Genomic DNA, 12,577 nt, shown 5'->3' with positions numbered 1-12,577 from the left:
AAGTATCTGATATTTATTGTACTTAAGTACAAAAGTACTTAAGTATCAAAAGTAATTTTCTGATATTAAATGTACATCATAACCTGAACATTAAATGAACATCATAACCTGTTCATTGAAAGGAAAAGTACAAGTACATGCTGTTAATAAAAAAGCAAAGGGTCAGAATTGTGAGAATGATGAAGTTTATTCTTTTAAGTGCTGTGGCACCATGACCAAGGACATGGAGCTGTGTTGAACATAATTGGGTTGGCTGTGATCCATCCAGGAGCAACAATGTTCAACATAATATAGTGTACATAAGTATACTTTTGCATCTACTATGAACTTATCATCATAATTCTCCGAAAAGCAATATGACACTATGAAGGAGTTGTAACAGTGCGTTTATAAGTATGCTCATTCCGACTAGAGGATGTAGAGGCCAATGCATAATATTATGTTCAGCAAAACATATCCACTTGATGATCAGGTCAGTCTTTTGAGAAAGGACACCTGCCTTGTAAACTCCTATGGGCCTGATTTGAACACAATAGGCAAAGGTTTTGCTCAAGCTGAATCTGCAATTGGGCGACTGCTACCATCATAACTCCATCTGATCATCCACAACATGACTCAAATATCAAAACATGATCAATACTAAAGCACCACCGAAAGTAACAACACAGTCATTACTTGAAACTGAAACATGTCCTGTTCATCTTCAAAAAAAGTTGGTTTTCAAAATTGCGAGAATTCAGTCTCTCTCTTCTTGGGCTGAAGACTAACGTTAGTCCTGCGATGCTAAATAGTCTTTCACAGACCGCTGAGGCAGGTAGAGGTGTGTTCAGCGTCACAGACAGCTTGCGCACTGCTGCGAAGGATTTCCCTAATGCTAACGCTAATGCTAACGCTGCGCTCTCTCGGCTCCCATCAATCCTATGGTGTCGTGGCTAGCTATAGCTAACGTTAGCCAACTAGTGCTGCACAACTGTCAACACTTCCTCAGCTCAGTAACTCGCTAGCGATCCACTGGTGTTGGTCTTCGTCACCACCGTCGTTTGTTGCGGGACTAGCAGGTGCTTCCATTTCTGCTTCCATCATGAAATCAGTCGTCGTAGAGTGGAATTCTACTCAGGTAGTCGCTCGCTAGCTATAGCATGTAGCATCCTGGGCATCACTGGGAATCAAAACACAGCGGCTTTGAGAGCACTTGTTTGCAATTGCGCATTAACGTGATTAACCAATGATTTAACTTGCTGCTAGGACCACTGATTCACCAAACCTGCTGGCTTGCAGTCTGTGTTCCACCACAGTCCCCGACGCTGCTCTCATGATTCAGTTTGTTTCTAAAAATAGATTTGATTTTGTAGCGAGTAACGAAGGTTTCAGGGGAAATGTATCGGAGTAAAAGTATCAGTTTTCTTTGCAAAATGTAGTGAAGTAAAAGTAAAAGTAAACAGAAATATAAGTAGTAAAGTAAAGTACAGATACCCAAAAAAACTACTTAAGTACAGTAACGAAGTATTTCTACTTCGTTACTATACACCACTGATCTTTAGAAACAAAATGAATCACGAGAGCAGCGTCGGGGACTGCGGTGGAACACAGACTGCAAGCAAGCAGGTTTGGTGAATCAGTGGTCCTAGCAAGTTAAATCATTGGTTAATCACGTTAATGCGCAATTGCAAACAAGTGCTCTGAAAGCCGCGGTGTTGTGATTCCCAGTGATGCTATATGCTATCAGCTAGCGAGCGACTACATGAGTAGAATTCCACAGGCCGGGTTATAGACTAGACTACAGTTTATTTTTCTGCTATAAGGCCAAAATCGGCTTGTTGTCGAGGGAACCAGTGCGACGCAAACTTCCACTACCGTGGTTGGCCTACAAAAATACGTCATCCCTTCACTCTATTTGTTGACCAATGAAAAGCCCGTTTGCGCTCGTGTGTCCCTCCGGGGCCACCGTACAGAGCAGTACGGCCCGCCCCTAACTCCAAAGTCTCTAGAATGGAATCAGGAAGTCCACCAAAACGTGATTTTGACAGATATTAACAGAAGTCCGACTTTTTATATTCAGATAAACTCTGAAAAAAAATGCTCGGCTGTTTGTGGTGAGTTCACGGTCACCCGCCGTGGGCAGGAAACCATGCTTTTATTGTTGTGTTCAAAGCCCTCGATGTTGTGGCTCCTTGCCGTTGTTGTGACAGCTCGAGTGAGCAAAGCTGCGGCGGGGAAACCGAAACTGATCGATTATGGGTCGGCCTGTGAGTCCCGAGACAACGCGGTCAGCTTGAGATCCAGCACAGCCTCCACACCCGACGGCCCGGAGCCGGGGGACCTCGCCGCCGCGTTCAGCGTCCCGACTCTGGACGGGGAGTTCTCCTACCAGCCCGGTGCCCTGCAGGGACCTCTCATCGTGCACGCCTTCTCCAACAAGTCGGGCTTTCTGGAGTGCATGTGGAGCTCCGAGTCGTCCCTCATCAGCCTGGTGGAGGAGCTGCCCAACAGCACGCAGGTGCTCTTTCTGTCCCTGGACGACTCCGCGGTCAGCGACGCTCTGTGGATGAGGGAGCAGCTGCAGCGGGTCGCCATGCACAGGTGACCGGAAGAGAACGACTGGTTTTAAGGCAAAGTGTTGAAAATGCAGACCAGTCGAGTAGTTAAACTCAACTAAAAATGTTCAGCAACGTGTGGCATCTGCAGTGGTAGAAAAACACGTTTATTACACTACTATAAGTACATTTATGTCATACTTTACTTGAGTATTTCCAATGTGTTGCCACTTCATATACTTCTACTCCACCACTTCTCAGATGGAAATATTGCATTTTTTACTTCGCTACATTTTTTTGAATTTGAAGATTTTTACATCCAACGCACACAATCAAATATACATTTTTATAGGTACAAATATCCAGCAGTATTTAAAATACTTGACATGAGCTCAACCTTATAGCTACAGCATGAAAATGCTTCTTCAGTCATTCAGCTGCATAACAAGTACTTTTACTTTTGATACTTTGAGTACATTTTGCGTGAGTCAGATTTTGAATGCAGGACTTTTATTTGTAATGAAAGGTCCGAATACGTCCTCACATCACTGGACATACCTGCTGTTCTTTCATCTCTACATACTAAAAACCTACTCAGATCATTTACTTAAATACAGATCCTGCATTCAATATTTTACTTGAGGTGTTATCAAAGTATCAAAGGTAAAAACACTCCAGAATTCTGCAGAGAAAATGTCAAGAGTGGTGGAAGAAGTGCTTTTATGCTTTAAAAGAAGCAATATCACGTTATAGATATATTCAACAACAAGTTAAAGTCATGCATTCTACCTTAGTAAAAGTACAAAAGGATACTCATCAACATATACTTAAGGTATAAAAATCAAAAGTACTCATTCGAAGAATGAGACATTTCAGAATATTATGTGATTGGATTATAAACAGTGGATGCATTAATGTGTAAGCACAACTCAAAACATCTTGGTAACCACTTTGACAAACCACACGTCACCACCTTCATGTTTTCTGCAGGAATAAGGAGGTTCTGTCCAGACTGCACTTCTCCCCGGTGCCGGTCTTCGCTCTGGGTAACTGGATACCCAACGTGCTTTACTACTGGCGCTGCACCGGACGCGGCTGTGTCTTCTCCCAGGTCGTCTTCAAATCCGAGGGTGAGCGCGCCGTCTGCAGAGATGTTGTGGTATCTGATTTTCTCCATATCAGCCCTAACTTAAGCTGCATTTGACATGCCTTTTTAATGAGGACATCACTCATCTTAGCATCCCAACTGCTCTGAACTCCAGTGTACATTTGTCTATTTTCCAGCTGAGCATGGTCTTTTTTTCTGCACACACTAAGTGAAAAAACTAAAAGGCCCCTTTTTGCTTTTGTCTTAAGTTCCCAGATGTGCAAACCATTTATAAAAAAGTGATTTTTAGCTGTATATTTTCATGAAAAAACAAAAATCCTCTCTCCCTGTAAAATATGATTTTGTTATGGGTCATTGCTCCTCTCGGCTGGTCTCGCAGCGACAGCCTGTTTTATGTGGAAACAACGTCACGTTTCTTTAAGAGTCGAATTTAAACTGTATTATTGATTTCTAGCTTTTTTTCTGTCCTCACAGGGTGGAAAATGCCCATAATCATCAAGAGACTAGACGCCCGGTACGACTGGCTATCGACGCGCGGGGAACCGAGGTCGTACCAGCTGGTGGATGCAGGTGACGGGTGTGAACCTTCCCCCTCGGTGGCGGGTGCCCTGGCCTGGGTGTCCGAGGGCAACTGCTCTTTCTTCACCAAGGTCTGTTTGTGTGAATGCTGAGGAGGTGTGACGCTTCCTGCTCGCATCGCTACCTCCAGACCGTAAAAAAAAAAGACATTCGGCGCAGTGATAACCAGCCAGGACCGTGTGGTCTGTTTGAGCGTGCTCCATATTTAATCACACAACCTGATTTTTGCTTTTTTTTGTTTCAAAGCGTGATCGTTAAAGGTTTCTACCTCTAGCAGCGCTTTGAAGCAACTTTTCTACGAGAGGGGTGGTGTTAGAAATCACAACGTACTGAATACGACACACTCAGTCAGTATTTTCTGCACAGACCGTTCACACTGAGCTTATGTTACTGGTCTGAGCTACCGTTGTACGAAAAGTAGATTATCACGAATGTGAATCAACATTACCTCTTACACAGTATTGTTTTAAGGCAAAATAAAAACATATTTTTGTGTTAAATATGTTTTCTGCAGTAGCAGAGCTCTAGTGTTTATTGCTGTTAACTGTACCTTCATGTCACTCAACGCTTTCTCCGTTTTATATCATTATTTTGAATATCTTTGGATTTTGGACAAACAATAATACTGCTTTTTCCCTGTTTGTAACCGGCCACGTTTCTCTCCAAGCTTTGTTTTTGACCACACAGTAAGTGTTGACTTTAGTGTAATCTGTATTCATCAACCCTAATCCTCCAGGTGCAGAACATGGCCAAATCCAACGCCTCCGCCGTCCTCGTCTACGCTCTCCCCGGTAACCCGATCCAGGACATGAACTGTGTCGAGGACGAATGCGACACAACGCTGGCCATCCCGGCCGCCATGGTGCACCTGGAGATTTCGGTCGCTCAGGCGCTCGAGTAAGACAGACCGACCTGGAGGATTAAAAGCCTCCTCACTGTGATGATAACATCCTTGTACATGGATCAACTGAACACTTTAAAGGTTAAAGTAATGGTCCTCTTCAGTCTGTTCGCTTCCGCTCTTCTGAAGCTGGTCACAACGTTCGGGTGATGTTTCCAAAATTTGACACAAGCTCTTCAGGGGGACATTTTTAAATCGAAAGAACAGAGAATCTGATTGTAAAAGTGTCGAGAAGTTTAAAGTTATCGGTTAATTTAAGCTCATTTAGAACGACTGTAAATCGTTGAATTAAACACCGTCGTGTGTGACATTTGTTGCCCGTCTCATTGCGGTGTGATGCGTCTGGATTTTGTTTTGTAGGTTTGGACAGCCGGTCTACGTGTCCTTCCAGAACACTCCGTCCCCGAACTTCTTCATGGGTATTGACCATCAGGGGGCGCTGGCTGAGATGGGCTGGTTTATTTACCCCTCGTTCAGCTTCATCAACTGGCAGGCGCAGTGGTGAGGACGCGCTCTGCAGAAGAGTTCATTTCATCTGTCTATTTATTCACTTGACTCATCAGAGTAGTAGAAACATCTTACAGTTGAAACAGACAACTTTTGAAAAAAAGTATATTTAATAGTACAGAGTGAGTCCTATGATCGTGAAATTAAGAACGTCGAGAAAAGAAGCTTTTCTTTAAAGTATTTATTCTCTGTGCAGAGAAGGTTCAACAGTCACACAGAGTGCAATGCAGTCTGAGGGAGCAAGAACCCAGAGTGTTGGTTATGTACGACCCATAAAGGTCTTGAGCACAGGGCGGGGTAGGAGGAGTCACCACCAAGACATCTGGACAACAGGGACCATTCTGTGGTTAACTATTGATTGGTCCACTGTCTGCACCCCCATTCAGCCCCTTATCTAAGCGGACAACAGCGAGTCCCTGATTAAGACACACACACACACCTTTGGTCTGGTTGTGCACTTGCATGTTAACCTGGTGGCAGACAGGTTTGCTTAGTGAAAGCGAGGTTTATCGGGAACAAATCTAAACACGGATACTGTGATTATTCTGTAGCTTGTGCAACATTTACTGCGTTAAAGCAAAAATAATGTCCGTTGGCGCTTTAAATTTAAATTCAATTTAAATGTAGACACACTGAAAACACTTGCACGTCAATTTTGGTGTAGATATCAACGTCTTCACAGAGGCATTGTACCAGTTTTAATGTGTGAAAAGTGTGTTTTTGACTTTGTTCTGTGTCTCCGAGGTTTGACTTCTATGCAGCGCTGCAGACCAAACTTCAAAGTCCTGCAAAGGTGGTTTCTGTTTTTGACAAAGTCCAAATGCAGGGAGGGAAAGGAGCGGTGGCCACAGTCGACCTGCCGATAGGTAACGTCCTTAGTGGCCATTTCATAGCAAACAAAAAGTATTCTATGATTATCATCATTATCATATGACCAAATGATAGAAGATTAGAGCAACTGGAAAAACTCAACTGTGTTACGTCTCAACTTTCTTTTAGGAACTTGATTATTTGGCTCAATCCATCTCGAAAAAACATTTTAATATTGGATCACAGTTTAAATTGGAGTTTAAAGTTCTGGTGCAACATAATTACATTTTTCTAGGTTTAGAGTAAAAATAATGGTTTAAATTTAATCTTTTGCTAGTTTAGAAAAAGTCCTGAAACTGGATTCAGGCTAAAACTCTTCCCTGAAACCCAGACATCATCATTCTGTAGATTAGGAGCATCGGCGTGAACTCTGACCGCAGCACGACGGGAACACGAGCTACGTCAGTCACTGAAATGACGCTGACGTTTGAACACGCCGTCTCTCTGCAGCCCTGTCGGACTTCGACGTGCTGGAGCTGGATGCGTCGCTGTCGTGTCCCGGCAGGAGAGACTCGTCCTGCGCTCACTGGGATCACACGGTGCAGCTGTTTGTCTGCTGCGACCCTCTCGGCCCGTACTGCAACACGGAGCTGGGCCGATGGATCACTGCCTTCCGCAGGTGAGACGTCGACGTGAAACACAGCAGATAATCCTAATTATTACTCCTCGTATCAATAATTCATGGATTTTGTGGAATAAATTCATCTGTATGAACTGCCTGTGGGTCTGAAAAATCCTAATCTATTTAAATTGGAGGTTTTAATCTGATCTGAGATATATAATAAATCAGTTTTGCTACTTTCTATTGATACATTCTTAAGCACAATAGTATATTGATCTATATATACCTTTAACTTACTCTTGTGGTCAACTGACTTTAAACTGTGTTGTGATTGAATCATTTTCGTGATTTTGTTCTCCAAAATATTGTTGTTAAAAGGATTCTGATGAAATTCTGAAAACTATCAAAATCAAACTATCAAAGAAAGAAAGAAAATTAAAAGATTATTGTCTGATGTGATCATTGCATAAAAACATATTAAGAGAGAGTGTATTAAAAACCAACACAGCTGGAACAGATTGCACTGCACCTCATTAACATGTCATGTTGAATATTTTTAAATGACTTTGTGTTATTGTATCTGACGTGTGCGGGATGACTGTACTGTATGTGGTTTTTCGGCAGAGGTATTGGGCGCTGGCTGACAGACGTGTCCCCTCTGATCCCCCTGCTGGACAGCAACAAATGCACCCTCACCATGAAGACGGTGCCCTGGGCGATGCCGTGGCTCGTCTCCCTCAACCTGAGATTCAGCGCCGGCAACCGGACAGGTACACACACTGAGCCTGCCTTCTAAAACCGTGACACCCGACGTGATGTTTGTGGCCGAGCAGGTGGTGGAGTGAGGCCGCACTGCTTCAGGTTAAAGCTACAGGTGTGTTCCAGTAGCCTGAAAACAAGGGGAAGTTAGTGATTGTAGTTTGAACCACTGATTTTGCTCTCTTGTGAACACATTCGCGGTGGCAAAAGGTCATTTAAAACACTTGGACCTGATTGCCAAAAATGACACACATGTTCCAAGATTCAGTGAGACATACTTTCCAAGGATACAATTATCTCTGATGTACATCACAAACAAACGTCCATTAGAAGATTATTTAGAAATCATAGAAAAGAAAACGTGGCCCAGAACTTGCCTGAGACTGTCCATGTTTTTATTTCTTTTCAGTTTTAAAGTAATCCAGTGATAGTTGTGTCTACATCCATGGGTGTATTAGACACAGGAACTGCTAAAGCTTCATTTTGGCATACTTTTAATGGTGACAGTTTGCCAAAACATAAAACAAATACAAGCTGAAATGCTCAAATTGTGGCCTGTTTACGTCCTGCAAATCCACCAGTGTTTCATTTACAGAACATTTACGATATATATTACAATATAAAATATAGATATTCCTGTACAAACTACATAAAAATGCCAACATAGCAATAATGACAGAGTGTCCCACAAGTCTATTTTTTAAATAATGTCATCCACCCGGCATTCCAGTGTTTAACCGTTCTCGTTCTGTTCAACACAACATTGAATATTATTCACCCTTTTTATGCAAAAGTGTTGAGATGAAGCAGCATTTCAGCAGCTGCAACATGGAGCTACACCGATGTGCATCACAGGATTGTTTGCAGCACCCTTGCTGTCAAAGCTAACACCAGCTGGTCGGGTTTTCACGCTCCGGTCTGAACTCTCCCGCTGTGAGAACGGAGAGCTGCGACTGAAACAACGTGATCCCGGAACATTTTCTCTCCATTTTAGGAGAATTTTTCAAAAGCAGAGAGCAGGAAGGAACAGTCTGTCTGTAAATAGTTACTGGAAGATGACACACAGCAGAGCTTTTAGTTCCTGGAAATACTTTAACTCGGAAATGTAAAATACAGTCTTTATGACTATGACTCAGAGGATTGTTTGAAATAGACCGGAGCCTCTCTGGCATGATTACAGACCGGATAGCAGTTATTTTGAGGTTTTATGAAGATATTCTTAAACCAATTTTGTTTTGAAATGTGTCTGTGTGCACATGTTTTGCCAAATAATATTACAGCACTTGATGTTCACACACGAAACTCTCCCAAGAAACTTTAGTGACTTGATTCCTCCAAAAACAGAAACACAAAATGAAGATTATAGAAATGTTTTTGATGACATTAGTGAGTTAGTACTTTACAGATTCATAACAATGATACAATATATTATCAACAAATAAATTATGATCTATTGTTATCGACAAAGATAAGACTTGACAAAACTTGAATAAATCCATTTGTTTGAAGGAGATCAAGACTTCATTTAAACTACGAATTATTTGAATCAACAGGGACCGATAAAATCCACACAAAATAAAAGTTCCTTCTTTCAGCTTTAAATACATAAATACAATGTGTTCACCTGTCAAATTCCCATTTTCAGGTGATATCCCAGGTTGGTGAATCACACTGATTGTGAAGCAATCGGTGTGATTGCTGTGATGTAAGATATAAATACTGCAGCGACATTCGTGCGTCGCGCTGCACGACGGTTGTTGCCGTGCTTCACCGTAAAGAGCCTTTGATCAGCAGGCTCTGATACGTGCGTCATGCGGCGCTTTGCGTTCACCATGTATGGTGTAACGTGGGCGCGTAGAGGGCAGGATCTGAGGCTGGTCCACCTGTGCAAACATCTTCATCAGCTACAAAGCCTTCTGCGTTGCAGATTATAAAGTCAAGAAGCTCCGCCCCTTCAGAGTGATGCCACTGTACAGCGGGGGAGTCTTTGACAAAAACTACAACAAGAGATTCCGGCCAACCAAAGTGTCCGTCCCAGCATCAACCAAAAAGGTAAACGATGTGACGGCGATCGCTCATCCTTCAGCGAGCGCCCCGTCCGTCAGCAGCTGTGTGTCTGTGCTCAGGTGGAGCTGTACGCCGTCATCACGGCACACGGCTACGATGACAACGGCTGCGGAGAGTTCTGCGTCACCTCCCACTACTTCCTGATCAACCACGCTTTTAACAACACCCTCACGTTCGATTCTGCAGGTGAGAAATGCATGAAGGAACCTTTGCTGCAGGTAGTTGACCAAACTATCCTGTTTCAAGGGTCATGACAGAAGCTGCTGCGGAGCTTTTGATCACATCACACCACCTCCAGCAGATGGAGTTTGCTCACTTTAGATGTTTATATTTCAGGTTTTCTGAGCCCTTTAAGGACTTCTCATCCATGTGGCTATAAAGTTGAGTCAAGTGTTAAGAAAAATACAAAATGTAATCATTTGTACAACTGAAAGATCCAGAAATGACAGTCCAAAAAGCCCAAAAATATTTTGTGTTTCTTGTCCCAAAATACATTCTTACATTCCTGTCTTTGTTTTCTTGAGCCTGAGGACTGGACGCTGACTCGCTGATTGAAGGGTCGTTCCTTTTGCCGATTGTCGTATTTTCTCATGTATTTTGGGGTCGTGGCGTGGGGAACATCAGGAACACCTCTGGGCTGCACTCTGCGGGTGAAGGAGGGCGCGGTACCGAACGAGCACGGCACGTGGCTGTACGGACGAGGAGGCTGGTGTGATGGACTCCAGGTCGACCCCTGGAGGACGGATATCACCAAACAGGTACTAAACTTTATCATTTGCTTCTAATTGCGTTATGGATCTCGATCACGTTTTCATTTTGTCCACAACAGCTGTTGTTTAATTTAACTTGCACGGCAGCTGGATGAAGTGATGGACGACACAGGATTATATCACGGATTGTAATAAAAACACGCACAATAAGTTGATTGGGGTGAATTTCCATTATCAGGATAATCGTTGATATCCTCCAGAGTGACTTGAAACAGCTCTATCTCCTTATCATGATCGAGAAGTTAAAAATAGACACTTGTGGTGGGTCATAAGCGATGTTTGAGAGGGATTATTTCTGGATGAGTCGATATATTTTAGGAAAATGCTGCATCGAATTATTACAAAAGAAAGAACAGAATCACTTCTGAATCTGAATCACGCGCTTTAGCGTCTTTCAGCTCATTGTTTTGGTTTGATGGTTCGCTACTTTACTGCTTTGGCTCTAAAAAAAAAACGACTTCACATTTCCTGCTCAGCACCAAACAGCGAGCGGACACAGTTAGCGACTAGCTGGTGAACACAGCGGAGCATTTAGCAGCCAAAATGCCAGATTTTATTATTTTATTAGACTTGCATTCATCTGGTAGCCAGAGACAGGACTTTAAATGAATGGTAATGTTGCTAGTTATGCTGGATATGTAAATAGGCAACATGTTCACGTCAACATCACAAGAGAATAATATTACCAGTCTGAGGTTTTCTGTGTGAGACACCCACACATGATCAGATGATCGAGGAGTTTGAAGCCTCTCTTCCTCCAGTCGATTTACAAGAACCAGGCACTGAAATAAAGGTCACACTGAAGTTAAACATTTGAGTGAAGTAAGCCATTTAGAATTAAGGAGCGCTGAATTATTCTGCAGTGAGTTATTAACCATGAAAGGCTCCTGATCATAATCACGTGAACTGATGACATGTTTCCTGCCCGGAGTGCTCTCATGTTCTCAGCACAGGCCTGAGATCAGATTCCCCGGAGGAACAACAGTTCATCGTGTCATGTGATACATGTAGTTGTGTAACATGACAATCTGCATCTCAGTTGTTTCAAAGTTTCTTTAATTATTTTAATCGTCATGCGTTATCTGGAAGTTTCGATAACCTGATTTGCTTTAGTTTTGGGGGAAGATACATTTGTACCAGGCGGCAACCTCTGTTTCTGAAAAGTGAAGTCAATGCTGAAGTGTCTTAAAGCTGCATTCTCTCTACTGACCAGCAGGGGGCGACTCCTCTGGTTGTATAGAAGTCTATAGAAAATGACTCTACTTCTCTCTTGATTTATTACCTCAGTAAACATTGTAAACATGAGTTTATGTCTCAATCTCTAGTTTCAAGTCTTCTTCAAAACAGCATGATGTTCATTTAGTACATTATGGTCCATTTAGAGTCACACAGACCATAAAGCAGGGGATGCTTTAGGGCGGGGCTTACTGTGATTGATCGCTGAATATGGTCACTTCCGTTCACGGGTTGCAAAAAAACAAGATGGCGACGGCCAAACTGTCAAACTCAAGGCTCCAAAACAAATGTGCGATGTCATGACTACTACGTCCACTTCTTATACACAGTCTGTGATTTCAACGCTTGCCGATCACAACCACCTGAGTGTGTGTTGATGGGTACCATGTGAGATTGAAATGGTGGTTGTTTATTTTATTTCCTGTGTTTGTGGATTTCTGTCTGTTCCTGTCCCCTTTCAGCTGAACATGAGCGAGCTTGAGTCCAACACTGTTGTCTACTTCGGCTTATTCCAAGGGAAGGATCCTAATCCATCCAAGGATCCGGGGTACATCGTCATGTCTTCTTTTCTTGTCTTTTACAAATGATGCCCCTCTGTGAAACTCCACCTTGTTAATTGTGACGTAAATGAATGTAGAATCGAAGTCAAAGATTAAATTTCTATTTTTCCGACTGCTTTCACCG

The 12,577-nt window shown here is 42.7% G+C and overlaps 1 protein-coding gene across 2 annotated transcripts; it reads left to right on the top strand.

The window, feature by feature from the left end:
• Window positions 1-1,720: 1,720 nt before the first annotated feature.
• On the top strand, window positions 1,721-12,570 carry LOC306782433 (uncharacterized protein). 2 transcript variants are annotated; one of them, XM_079275783.1, is made up of 12 exons: window positions 1,721-2,580; window positions 3,525-3,664; window positions 4,117-4,292; window positions 4,958-5,118; window positions 5,483-5,623; window positions 6,374-6,495; window positions 6,950-7,118; window positions 7,686-7,831; window positions 9,748-9,872; window positions 9,947-10,073; window positions 10,512-10,645; window positions 12,355-12,570. In XM_079275783.1, exons 1-12 carry the CDS (start codon window positions 2,129-2,131, stop codon window positions 12,478-12,480), a joined length of 2,019 nt encoding a protein of 672 aa, XP_079131909.1. In that variant the 5' UTR covers window positions 1,721-2,128; the 3' UTR covers window positions 12,481-12,570. The 2 variants fall into 2 exon arrangements, with proteins under 2 accessions (XP_079131909.1, XP_079131910.1); XM_079275784.1 differs by lacking the exons at window positions 10,512-10,645; window positions 12,355-12,570 and adding an exon at window positions 10,412-10,460.
• The last annotated feature ends 7 nt before the right edge of the window (window positions 12,571-12,577 follow it).

The sequence above is a fragment of the Melanostigma gelatinosum genome, assembly GCF_949748355.1.
Source record: "Melanostigma gelatinosum genome assembly, chromosome: 9".
Taxonomy (NCBI): domain Eukaryota; kingdom Metazoa; phylum Chordata; class Actinopteri; order Perciformes; family Zoarcidae; genus Melanostigma; species Melanostigma gelatinosum.
Note: the sequence above shows the minus strand (reverse complement) of the source record. Positions and strands in the feature narration are given on the sequence as shown.